At 45.0% G+C, this 13,926-nt stretch overlaps 1 protein-coding gene across 1 annotated transcript in view; it reads right to left on the bottom strand.

Annotated features, from left to right (window-relative positions):
* Positions 1-13,926, bottom strand: part of LOC139049280 (fatty acid synthase-like) — a 140,300-nt gene that overhangs the window by 65,490 nt on the left and 60,884 nt on the right. Inside the window, exons 16-17 of the mRNA XM_070524657.1 lie at positions 10,786-12,013; positions 3,559-3,713 (exon numbers count right to left, since the gene is read on the bottom strand). Of these exons, the coding sequence (XP_070380758.1) occupies positions 3,559-3,713; positions 10,786-12,013 (1,383 nt within the window). The remainder of the gene's footprint in view (positions 1-3,558; positions 3,714-10,785; positions 12,014-13,926) is intronic.

Here is a 13,926-nt window from a genome sequence, read left to right as displayed (position 1 = left end):
AGTCGCGTCGGCCCCATGGCCTCCGAGATCACTTCGCGCTGCAGGTTTTGCTCCGGCCGTCTCATTCGCAAAGTAGAGAGCGTAAGTCACGTTGTGGTGGGCGTGGCCGGCTCCACCGCACTGCGCCTTGCGCAACGATGGGCTTTTCATACGTCGAGGAGACTTCAGGGCGCTGCGGTACTGTTGCTGCGGCTTGGACGAGGCGAGAAAAAAATGCCCTTGCACTGCTACTTATCCTCATTTGGAAATCCTGGCTGACAGTCCACAAGGGGCAAAGTACATGCCATCACCTATTTACTATCAAGTATGTTCTTTTTTTTTTGCACGCACGTATTCTTACTACAAGCACGTTGGCCTGTAGAAACGCAATATATCTGGAAGTGTTCGTCGTGCGCCGCAAACGCATCGTACATCAACATTTGCGGATTTTATGTATGTTTATTGTTTTGCGAGTTGGTTTCAAAGTTTTGACCAAGTCGCCTGCTGGTGTCGGCGCTTGCTTTCCCCTGTGTATTACGCGGTAGTGATAGGGCGTAACGCAAGACGTAAAGCATCAGTGCGCAGTAACATGCTACATTCGCTTGTGTAAATGGATGTAGATGCACATTAGAGGAACCCAGGTAGTTCAAATTAATCCTCAGCCCTGGATACAGTGAGCCTCGTAATCGTATTGGGTGTTTCAAATATACACTCAAGACCTTTTTTTTTCTTTTTGCCGCAATCGCCACTGTAACACTTCGTCGTGATAAGCTACGAACTACAATGGAGGTCACTTTGACGTTTGATTCAGGAATGTTTATCTCTGTTTACCGACAAGAACCAGTGTTGCGCGTATTCACGTGCATCTCCTCACAACAAAAAGCATTCAAAATTAATCGAATAGCGTACGGAAAGGAACATGTTATGCTGGTCTATGGATCTAGTGTTCGCTAACCTAACTCATCGGACTGAGTATGCCAGTCAAAAGGCAAATATTGGAGGTGAAATCAAACAGTGTTTTGTACATTTCTTTGGTGTTCTGCAGTGAATTGTTTACTCTTCATAAAAAAGACGAAGGAAGAAAATTGATGTGTTCAGCTGCGTGAGATTGTGTGCCATTACCTAAAGCGGGCCGCAGTGTCAAGGCTGGGTAGATCGAGAAATGAGGGCCAAGAGTGAAGTGATAACTCATGCAATTATGTACTCGTTTATTGTTACATGTAGTAAAGTAGTACAAGTACACGGCTTCCTCGCTAATCGTCACGCGTCGGAGCGCTTAACAGCAGCCGCCTCAGACAGATCTCCGCTCATGCAGCGCCTTGTTTCCGTACAGATGACGTGCGCTACCCTGGCGCCATCTCGTAGCCATCGTCGGCGCAAAGCCCGTCTTGCGCGGCACTACGCTTTTCTTCTCACGCTTTCGTCACACCCTCCTCCTCCGCTTTCCGCATCATGGCTCCGCTGGACCATCTCCCGCGCTTCCCTCCTCGCACTCTCTTCGCTATCAGCGTTCATTCTCTCCCGCGGCGGTCCGCTCTCGCTCTCCCTCTCCCTCTCATCTTTCTCTTTGCTCGTTCGCTCGGTTACGAGGTAGGACGCCGACGGTGGCCGCAGGAACGGATGCCTGGGAGCCGCGCTCCAAAAGTAACGGCACTAAAGATCCAAACAGTTGAGGCGGCTAAATGCTCCAGGCAAAGCACGAGGCTGAGCTGAAAAATTGCTAGCAACCCGAGCAGGTGAGAAGAGGGGCAATGCACGCGTTGATATGTCGCGCGGTCTACGTTCTACGGCTGCAATCACGGGTGCAGCCGCACGGGCGCGCGTGCCGGATTACACTTGGTTGCTGGGGAGCAAGCCACCTTGTGGAAAACCTGCCAGCTCGTGCATTCTCGGAGGCCCTCCTTTGCCCGACCCGCTAGCGCTTACGTGAACGCGGCGAGCGGAATCCTGTAATTTGCTTGAGAGCCCATGCACATGGGCTCTCACACATGGGCTCTCACAATGTACGCTAACGCATTACGGCAATAAAGGAAGTCATTTATAAAGACTAACGCTGAAAAAAAGCAAATATTTAGGTTAAGTACAACGGCAATCGATTCGTGAATACATACACTCCGAAATGCTTAATACACTAAGCGAACGTAAAATACTAAACGCGGACAATGATCAAACCATAGCGTAAAAAAACAATGCCCCGAAAAGATTGCAATCATTACGAGGAAATAACAACGACGTAATGGCCACGATGGCACGATGGCACGACGAGGAAGCAATGACGGCGACGATGTCACGACCACGGCAGAATAACGATGGGATCATTGAAGGCGACTGTGTGACGAAAACGGCACGACGACAACGTTATGCTGACGCTAGAATGATTGAGACAGTATGACTACGATGGCATGAAGCCAACAGAGTGACAATGGGACGATAGAGCTGGAATGACCATGAAGGCATCACAACAACGGTATGCCGGTGCTAGAATGGCGACGACTGCATGCACATCACGGCTTGACGACGATGAGATGACGAATCTGGAACAGTGACAAAGGCATCGTGCCAGTGAAATGACGACAGTATAAATCTCTAAGACAGAATAACAACGACCGAACGCCCACGACCGCATGACTGTGACTCTCTGACGGCTATTCAACAGCGACAATAGCATAGGAACGATAGACTAACGATACAATCACGATGTTGGTGTGACGTAGACGGCTCGAAGATGGCGGCGTGATGACGATGATATGACAGCACAGTGACGGTGCCAGAGTGAATATGGCGTGACTACAAGTGCATGACTAGATGCCGTTGCCGTACGATCGACTATGGCGTGACAACGACAGCATGACGACATTAGGATGAAGAAGATGTAATTACCTCGACGAGATGACAACAATAGAACGATGACGATGGCCTCACTGCAAGGGCATCCCTAGAATGGCATAACGATATCGGAGTCATTACAACATAAGGACGAAGATCGAACGACCACATTGAACAACATTGAACAACATTGAAATGATCGCAAGTACGGGTAGTAAAAATATGAGTGTTGTTCTTTACGTTAGCTATTCAACAAAACCACCAGCAGCAGCAGCATCAGCAACGAGGAAATGGAACGAAATAACAAAGGAATCTAGGCACTGCTACGCAAGAGGCAGTAAAAATAAAAAGCGACTTTTCATTTGTAGTTTCCCGGGAAATTTGTGGTGCAAGCTACGTTCCGTATTTCACGTATTGTATTACGTTAGTAATATCATTGTATTCTAGTTAGTTCTAGTTAGTTAGTTAGTTGTATTGCGACCGCTGTTGCGGCGGAGACGTTCACAACAGTAGCCAGTTTAATTCCCACACTTCATAATTCAAAGCAAACATTGTCTGTGAATTAGCAATCATTTAGCTTTGAGTAGACGCTGTCAAAGGTATTGTTCACGAAGATATTATGCGGTAATTGTATGGCGGCATGGCTGCCTGCCTTCTCTTTTGCGACATATGCAACTTAGTACGCCATTTACTATTCCTTCGGCAAACTTCGAGCAAAGGTGCTAAATTGCTCACAATGAACTTCTCACTTACAAGACAGCGTGGTGAAGTGCCTGTAGGATCCCCACCGTCCATCGCAATACACGTTCATTACCAGATCATTCTGCAGCACGTCCTTGTACTGCGGGTTGTTTGGCGCAAAGTCCGTGGTCTTGCTGGATCCGTTAAAGCTTGCGTCGAATACGCACCTGTTTCAAAAAAGAAAATACATTATGAAGAGCAAACCCCAGTCGCTATCCAAGCACGCGCTCAGCATTATTTCAGTCGCCGTTATGTTGGACACCATGTTGCACTATGCGTTACGAGTGGCACTCACCTTACCAACGTGTCTTACCCATAGGCGGAAGCCAATCGGTACTTCGAGCACCACTTCCTCACAGACGAGTTCAAGCCCCCTCGCTGCGTTTTCAACCAGATATGCAGTTTCTCAACAACACGAGGGTAGAATGTGAGTACGCTCTACTTACCATCATGCACTACTGCACAGTGTCACCACAGACCGGTGGTAACATCTGCACAGGAACTAGAATTGGAACCGGTGCCCCTGCACCATGTTACCGTACCAGCGTGCGTTTTTACTGTTGCGCTAGACTGCACTTTCTTCGTGGATGGCGGCCTGCAGAAACCGTTAGGCAAGCAGAAATTGCGATTCCTTCCCAGTGAAAGCTAAGCCCTTTTTTAAGCAATGGTTCATACGCGTTGTCAATGCCACGTACGTTTGACTAGGAGAGGGATGTCTATACGCCGTTTTGCACATAACAGTCAACGCTACCAACCAAATAGTGGGTCACACTTGAAACAAATACACAGATATGCGTCAAGTAATTCAACGTGACATTAAGTCTCACAGTTATAAGTCGCCAATGTGATCTGGTTTACCACCGAACTGGCGGAGTTACATGTTTTGCTATCAGTGTTCCAAGTGTCTTGCTTCCACTCCTGACACAAACATACTACGTCGTACGCTGGAAACACAACAGCGCGAAAGTTTGTAATTCAACGTAAACTTACATCCGCAAGTTCTATTTGCGACACATGAAGTGGTAATTCGTACAAAGTGTCATGGACCAAAGCAGACTGCACTACTTCCCTAGCTACTGCGGTGTTGCCAGCCGCCTACAACTCATAAAGCTTGATGAATATTCTTGTCCAGGCCACTGAACGTAACGCTCAATGTTATTCTGGCAGTATAAGTATAACCAGTGTCCCAAAACATACCGCTCTGCTACTGCCACTGAAAAAAAAATCAATTTTCTAGCGATCTTCCACTGCTATAGCAGACAAATCCTATGAAGTTTAAGCAAATTCCATGTCCCGAAAATAAACAAGGCACCATGTCACTACACAATGCTGATGGCTTACAGCTAACTGGCACTGAATGTCCCGCTGTAATTAAAAGATTTTTTGCATCAATGTTTACAAAGGAAGATCATTCCAGTATGACAATTACGACTACCGATTCATGGAGCCCATGAGTATCAGTCCTGACGGTATTGCATCTCTAATTACCAACCTTAAACTGTCCTCATCTGCCGTAGTGGAAAACATAAATTTGTGAATTCATAAAAACATCATTTCTATTTCCGGTCAAATTTTGTGTCATATCTCTTAGCAATCACTGTCATATGGAGAGCTGTCTACCGACTGAAAAACCGCCAAGGTCGTTCCTGACTTCAGAACGGGTAGCAAAAGCTCACCTAACTCTTTAACATGCATATGTTGTAAATTGCTTGAACATATTATCCCTTCTGGCATCTTTAACCATCTGGAACGAAATGATTTTTTTTTCTTTTCGAATCAGCATGGCTTTAGGAAAGGTTCTCGTGTGATACCCTGTGATTTGAATTTACCACTGACCTCCATCTTAATATGGTCCATAACGAGCAAATAGATTGCATTTCGTTAGGTTTCTGAAAAACATCTGACAGAGTTGCACACGGCCCGGCGTTTACTAAATTATGTACACCTTGTCTTGATTCTCTCACATTATCTTGGCTTCGTAACTTTCTCTCCTTCCGTCAACAATTCAGAGCTGTCAAAGGCTTTTCCTCACCACAATGCGACGTAGCCTATGGTGTACCACAGGGAAGCGTTCATAGTAAAATATTTTACGCGCACAATTGACAAAGACACAGTGAAGGGGGACACACCTTGTCAATTGACAAGGACACACCGTGTTTGTTTGTTTTTTTGACAAGGGCACACCGTGTCCTTGTCAATTGTACGCGCAAAATATTTCACTATGAATTCGTACCAACTCGCCGAACTACCAGTTCTGCTACAGGAAAGCATGCTTGGACCATTACTTTTTCTAATTTACATTAACGACCTTTCCAACAACATTTCATTCCGTTTACGTCTTTTCGCAGATGACTGTGTTGTCTACCGTAAGATCACTCCAGAGACTGACCACCTGACTCTTCAGAATGATCTTAACACTAATGTTGATTGATATAAAGACTGGCACATGATTCTAAACCCAACTAAATGTAACTATATGACATACCCGCAGGAACAATATTCATAATTTGCACTACTCTATCGTTAATACCTTCCTGTTCAAAGCTATGTTACACAGATATATTGGAGTTCACACAAAATCTTTCGTGGTCTTGTCACATTTCAACACTCTTCAACAAAGCATCAAATACATGCGCGGAAACCTGCGCAACTCACCTAGCTCCGTTCGAAAACTAGCATATCTAACGTTTATTCGCCCACAGTTGGAAGTCGTTTCATCTATTTGGTCTCCCCGCCAAAAACACCTCGTTCAAATGCTTGGGTCAATTCAATACAGAGCTGCCCGGTTCATTTCCAACAATTATAGTCCCCTCGCCTGTGTCTCACAGCTTCAGAACCTTAATGACGTACAAATACTTGAAAGTCGTCGTGCGATTTCACTATTGTGTGTATTTCATAAATGTGTTCACACCCGCAACGCATTTTTGCCTCGATAATCAAGGCGCTCATATAATCATCCCTGCTTGTAACCGCCATATATGAAAAAACCTAATCATTCAATTCATCTGCATTACCTAAAGCAATTAAGCTCTGGGATGATCTTCTCGACAACTTAATCCCTTTTTCTGACCCTGGAGAGTTCAAAAACCACCCTCTGCCTTCATTTATCAATTTAGTATTATTCTAAATGTTGTTTTTTGTTCTACTACCTTTCAGTTGCTCTAATTGTTCTTTTATGTTGTACTACTGTTTCACTTCTACTAGGTTATCCCTTTTTGCAGATTTGAAGTTTGCCTTTTATTTTAATATTCGTGTTAACGAGTCATTTTTACGCCTTTTTGAAATCATGTTTGTATTCATTTTGTGTATTTGTTTCGTACCGCGCCTGTTGTACCGTTACTCTGGTTCATTACTTCTGTACTGTATTTCTATTGATATGCCCCTCGCACCAAACGCTCTTCGGGGCCTGTGAGGCATATATATATATATATATATATATATATATATATATATATATATATATATATATATATATATATATATATAGTCATATAATGAGAAGCCAGCAAACACTGACACCAAGTACAACATAGGGGAAATTTCATGTGCTTAATAAATGAAATAAAGTAATGATAAATTAATGGAAATTGAAGTGGATGAAAAAACAACTTGCCGCAGGTGGGAACCGAACCCACAACCTTCGCATGTCGCGTGCGATGCTCTACCAATTGAGCTACCGCGGCGGCGTTTCCCCATCCACTTTCTTGGGTATTTATGTGTACTAGTAGAACCCTGGGAGTGTGGAACCCTGGAACCCTGGAACTCCCAGAGCGTCTTTGGGCACGTTAACGCCAGGCGTCATCTAAATCAAGTCAAGCATGTGCTTCGACTTAAGTTGGGTTTCTGCATACGGGGGTAAGGCTCAGGCGTGCGTCGCTTGCTGAGGCGCACATTTCGTTGCCGCGCCGAACGCTGCGTTGCTCGACGCTCACCGCGTCCAATGCGGGGCGCGTAGTCGCTGCGCCGTAGCCCATTGTCTTACACCCCTTGGCGGGTCGACGGGAACGCTGTCGCGTTACACTCTTGAAGGCGAAGCAGAGTAACGCATGAGTTGTTTCTTCGTCTAGCCAAACCAAATATAGGCAAGCAACAGCAGTTCACCAGGCTAAACAGTGGTTCAACAACTAAAATAAAGGATAGTAAGCTTCGCATCCTGGGCTTAACCTTAGCTAAGCCACAGCCATTTTTTTACTCCCTATTTGTTCTTTTCTCTTGCAAATGCGTCGCTGCGGAGATATTAGGTTGGAAAAAGCACTTCGGTTCCTCCCTTGCTCTCCAGTACACTGGGAAATTTAAATCAGATCATACTCAATATAAATGAACGCAGAAGTGATAATAAAGATGCCATTGCCTTCACACACATACTTGGTGTGTCTCGGCCTCAATGGGTAAATAACGAAAAGCGGAACCCACATTTGAATCCCTTTGCAGGTCAGTGGTTCTGGCGTTGTGCTGCGGAGCACGAGAGCGTGGATTCGATTCGCAAGGGCAGCGGCCCCATTCCGACGGAGCTGGACTCAAGAAGGCTCGCGTGCTGAGCTTTAGGTACACGGTAAAGAAGAACAGAGGGTAGAAATTATCCGTAGCCCTCCACTACAGCATCTCTCATAACGAATTGTGCTCCTTCGGGAAGGTAAACCTGGCAGCTATAGTAACCCGTGTTTAAAGCATAGTTGCGTGTTTGTGAACTCTGCGTCGTCTCCTCCCTAAAGCAAACATCGTACCCACTGCGTATACTGAAAGTACGTTGCCCGTACATATTTCAAGTGGTTCACTATGGCTGCCATTTTAAATTATATATTCTTAATAAAACTGAGTATGACTCTCAAGAATAAGACAGCTCCATACTTTGACAAAAACGGTGCTGGGTTTTCAAGTGTTATCAGTCTGTAACCGTTCCGTGCTACGTTTACTTTTTTTTTAAGTGCGCCTCACTAATGGGCCCAGACTACGTATTCATTCTTTCTTAAGAAACAATTTAGAGGGGCGTCTCGTCAAAAAATTGCTTTAAACTGCCCATTAGGTCTCAAATTATCAAGGACGACCAAACAGATGCCTTAACGTTGCGTTTATGGTGCACACCGGAGGGAAAAAAAACATTCTCAAAAAAGGGTGCATAAAGAACTAACCCCCGTACTCTAGAACGTTCCACCACTCAACACTCCAACTTGGCTCAAGAAACTAGATGGCAGCACCGTTCCTCGACAGAAGCAGTCAGTGTGCTGCACGGACACTACACAGCAACTCTTGTGACATGTAGCGTCCTCTTTACTCATCGGGACGCACTGTGCTCAACTCGGTCGAGTGCAGGAAGAGCTTCCAGTCGAAGATAGTTTGCGAATACTCGTCCTCGGTCCAGCCCACCTTTTATCTTTTCTCTGTCAATAGCGTATTCGAGATTCAATACTTTCAAGACTTTCAAGACTTTCAAGATTCAAGATTTTCTTCTTGCCATTCTAAACTTGTTAAACAGGGGATAGCTCATTCAACTCTTAGGTCTGCCATTACTAAATCATGTCCGCACAATATGCAACACAGTTTTTCACAACAGATAGAAAGGCTTAAAAAGGCTAGCTATCCCGTGCATCTATTATCGCTAACCTGCGAAAAACTTGTAAAATGGGTTAAAAGCCCTGGTAAGAAACAAGAAAAACAGAAAAAGGATACAAAGTTTGCTGTAGTACCCTACGTACATAAATTATCCCATGGTTTAAGGAATGTGGCCAATAGGTATGATGTCAGTACCGTTTTCTCGGCCCCACGAAAGTTGGCTAACATGTGCCCTTTGATAAATAGGAGACTTGAACAGGAAGGCAAAAAAAGAAAAGATGATTGCGGAGTTAAACATGTGTCCTCTTTAGTGCCTTGCAACACGGGCATAGTTTATCAGATTCCACTCGAATGTGGGAAAGCTTACATTGGACAGAGTGGTAGATGCATTAACATTAGACTAAAAGAACACAAACATTCACTAAACAACCCTAACGCATCACATTTAGCCGCACATTGTTTCGATTGTGGATGCAAACCTTTCTTTAAAGACACAAAAATTCTTTCTAGACACAGATGCCAAACCACGAGGGAAATTATCGAGGCTTTCCACATAAAAAGATTAGGAGACACTTGCGTCAGTCATGCTTCGTTGTCTCTGTTAGATTGCGAATTCCACTACCTTCGCAATACGTGTACTAATCTGAAATAATTTTTGTTCTTTGACTTCTATACCCACTGACATGTTTAACTCATGCTTTTACATTGTCATGTTCTGATGCTACGGTTTTTGCAATCACCTATATATATGTTCCTCGTTTCAATAAAAATTTAGTTGAGAGTTAGCGCTCGTCCTGTCTGCTCCTTTCTGTGTCCGTGTATCACTTCGCGCTTGAAGCCAAAATCATTCAAGACTCATATTACTTCTTTAGAGGGAAAAAGGCAAAAAGCTGCCCTTGAAGTAGCTTGATCTGGCGCAGGACCGTTCGCAAAATGGCAGCAGGGAATAGAGAAGTTCGCACACTTTTCACATACATCATAAATGAACACGCGAAACACATGCATCATTTGAATTCGTAACAGCTCAACGAAATTATGACAATCGTTCGTGCATTACATTTCTAAAATAAATAAATAAGGTATACGACATACTAAGAAGGGAAAACAACGCTGTAGTGGAAACAGAAAAATAAATTGGATACATTAGCAAAAAAAAAAATCTGTTGTGACACTACATTAAGTTGTTGCACTTCGAGGAAATACGCTAATACACGCGCCGCAAGGGCACGAAAAACAGCTACAACTAATAACTCCTAAAGTTTCTTTCCGTTCACACCGCGACACACGGACATACTTAATGGCATTAAATGTTATCGCCATTTTACGTGCACTGTGTCCTCACAACTCATTCGACCATTCGTTGCATAATTTCGGTACACCATGGACGGCTGCGATGGAAATAAATATTTTTTGCATCACACTTAAAAGCTCTACATAAGTTATGCGCACGAATTCTGCAATCTTACTCCTTGAATTCTTGCCCACTAAATATATTTCTAGTGACATGAGAATTCTCGAACAAACGTATTGCATTCGTTGCCGCTGTCATCATCGTGATGTTTAGTGTCAATGATTGTGTGCGTGTAACTTCACTTGTAATGGCATTGCGAAACTGCGGCGCGTACACACTTCATGACATCGCGTCCGCGTGGTGCAAGTACAAAAACATCCACGGAACTCGGGGCTCACCTGATGTGGTTCCCACCAGTCTCCTGCCGGAGGCAATTGGTCAGGCCCACGATGCCGCTGATGCCGGCGTCCTCGGCGAGCAACCACAGGTTCTGCCCCGGCGGCTTTCCGTGGTACTCGAGGACTCTTGTCTTCAGCGTCTCCAGCCAAGCGAAACTTGCACTGTTCACTCTGATCACTTCCTCTCCGGCTACGTCGACGACGTTAGGCATCTTTCTTAGCAGTAGCAACGTCGAAAGTGTGTTGGACTTCAGGCCCACTACGCGAAAACCTTCGTTTTCGAACACCGACGCCACCGCCTGGGTGGTCTGGTGCGAGAACGTAGCGTTGCCGACACTTGACAGGAACGACTCTGCCGGAGACAGAGCTGAGCGCTGGGACAGGAGCACGAACGCGGGCTCCTTGCAGTGTGCCGACAGTTGCTCAGCGAGAGCCCGTGAGCGATGGGAGCCGCAAGTGAGGTCGCGGACGACGATGAGGTCAGCCTCGGGAAGTCCGCTCGTGCAGGAAGAGGCTGGATCCCACGCGACCGCCTTGACGACTTCCGGTAGATCTCCAGGACCGAGCTCGTCGGGACACGGGTGAGCGACGGTGTACTCGATTTTCAGCTGCCTGCTCGAAAGGTTCAACAAGGACGCCACCCAGGGTGCCAGGGGGGATGCCGATCGGCCCGGGACAACCTCGAGAATTCGAATCCTTTTGGGGTTAGTGTTCTCCACCACGACGTCGAGAAGGCTCCTCAGAGGATCTTCTCGGTACAGGGCCGTGTTAAGCAGGTCTTTGTGCACATCTTTTTCAAGCGTAGCCAGCGCCGATTTGACTGCGGAGTGCAGGCGCGAAGTAGGGACACGGACTTCCTTCCAAATGGCGGATAGGATGCGCAGCAGGACGTAGTTTTCGGCAGGGGCTTCAATGTACCTCTGCACCACGTCCTCGGACAATTCGGAGTGGCCGCTGGCGAGGCCGCGAGGGGCCTGAGCAGTTTCGTCGCCGCATGACTCCAGAATGCGTCGCGTGATAGCGCTGCAAACCTCTACGTACTCACGTACGTCGGATTCCCGGGCCCGCATGTCGGACTTGTCGTCGGCGTAGGGGACGAACTTGTGTTCCTCCAGGCACGGCGTCAGCTGCGCTGAGCGTCTGGAGGCAACGCTGGTCTTGGCGCCGCGAACGACGACTCCTCCGGCTCGATAGGTGTCCAAGTACTGGTCGTGCACTATCGGTATACCTGCGGAAGCAGGAAATGCAGCAATACTTCAGTTGGAAATTAGGATAAAAACGGGACAGTTGGCCGCGGTTCATTCACTCTTCTTTCACCGTATGTTAAAGACGTGCGCAAACTTACAGCTGGTTTATTAGTGTCAGGTCACACATATACCGGGTATTTCAGCGAACACTTTCAATATATCTTAAAAGATTCCTGTGGCAGATGGCACAATTGTAGTTCATGAGGTGGTCTACTCGACGCGGCGGACACCACTTTCAGAAAAAATTGAAACGGGTAATCGACTATTTAAAAGAATGTATTTATTAAAGTTTAACTAAAACCTTTATGGCACACATTGCAATTTACATATTCTAGCCGTGAAGTTCCCAAGGCTAATTTAATTTCGTGACAGAGCGTCGTCTTATGCATTGAAGCCCAAAAGTAACTGGAACGCCAATGCGTTTGTCCGCAAAGTTCGGGAATTAATATCGCGAAACTGGTGTCATCCTGAATATTCGTTCCAAGTGAATCCGCCTTGCGAACTCCACGGCTAGAATTTGTAATGTACAACGTGCGCCAGGAGGCAATTAGTTTAAAATTTAAATTAGTTAATTTTGGCAATTGTTCGATTATGCGTGCAACTTGTTCTGCACGTAGTGTGCACCGCTTCCTGTAGACCACCTCATGAACTAGAATTGCATATATATATATAGCTGGAGATGAGTATTAAATACACGCATAAAATTAGACAGCACAACACAAACAAGAATATACATGAACATCTGTGTTTTGATGTCGGATTCCGCACAAAAGAAACTTCAGCTTCCCTTACCTCAACAGATGGCATACCGGCACACTGTTCTATGTTGTAAACCAGTTCTAAACTTTACGCGGCATTCATTTGTCCCTGTTTTCCTGTCTCTGTCTTTTCATAGGACGAGAATAAAGAATAATCAATTATCAGCATGGAGTTCGAGACACCAGCCGTTGACAGAGATCAAACTTGATGGTTGGGCGAATCGGTATGGTGTCATATTTTGCGGCACTAAAAACAGGACGAGAATTTAGGCAAACACTCGCTGCGACCATAGCCCCGTGCTCCTTTTGTTGTGTCGTTTTCGTAAAAAAAGAAATGTTTTATACAAATTACACCATTGGAATAAAATGTTCACTTGACAGGAACTTGTACCTCATGGCCGACTCCGATTCCTCTATACAAATAGATGTAAAACGCGGAAGTGTTGTGATTATGCAACTGCCGAACCAATTTTAATGGCATTTTATTAAATACAGGAGAGCAAGCTGAATTCTACCAAATCCAGGAAGAATTACAATCTAAGTTCCGAAATTTGCAATAGAAACTTTTGAAAATTTGTCAGTTTACATAAAAGTGAAGTAGAAAATTTACAACTTCACAAGTGCAACAAGATTAGCTGTTGCAGTTCTCTAAAGCGCATCTGTTACAGAATCAAAGGCAGATAAATTTGATACATGGATTTAAAGCTTCCATCAATTTATTACAATGCTAGCGAAGGTCCTGCATAAGTCCTGCTCCCCATTTGGTGGCAACCTGAAAGCAGCCCATATTATGTCCCCTTTGACCGCTTAAAGTACAAATTGATGCGATTTACAGAATTGGTGTATTGCTTTGATAGCTGAACTACAGTGTCGCAAACTTAGTTCTTTGGCTTTATTTTTATTTGTAGAATTTCGGAATTTTCGACAAAACACACATGCCCTAAATAGCATGTCTGCTTCCTACAACCGATAGATATTAAACTTAATCTTCAAATGGCATCCAATTTCATCATAATCGGTGCAGTCTTAAGACGAGCGGAGCGATTTCTGAGGATCTTCTGAGGTAAACGTTCCTGTACAAATGGTATACCAAAATCATACGATCAACTTCCGCTTCCTACAGTTAATAATGATTT

Source organism: Dermacentor albipictus, chromosome 8 (assembly GCF_038994185.2).
Source record: "Dermacentor albipictus isolate Rhodes 1998 colony chromosome 8, USDA_Dalb.pri_finalv2, whole genome shotgun sequence".
NCBI classification, from domain to species: Eukaryota; Metazoa; Arthropoda; class Arachnida; order Ixodida; family Ixodidae; genus Dermacentor; species Dermacentor albipictus.
The sequence above is the reverse complement of the archived record's forward strand: the minus strand, read 5'-3'. Positions and strand labels throughout refer to the sequence as shown.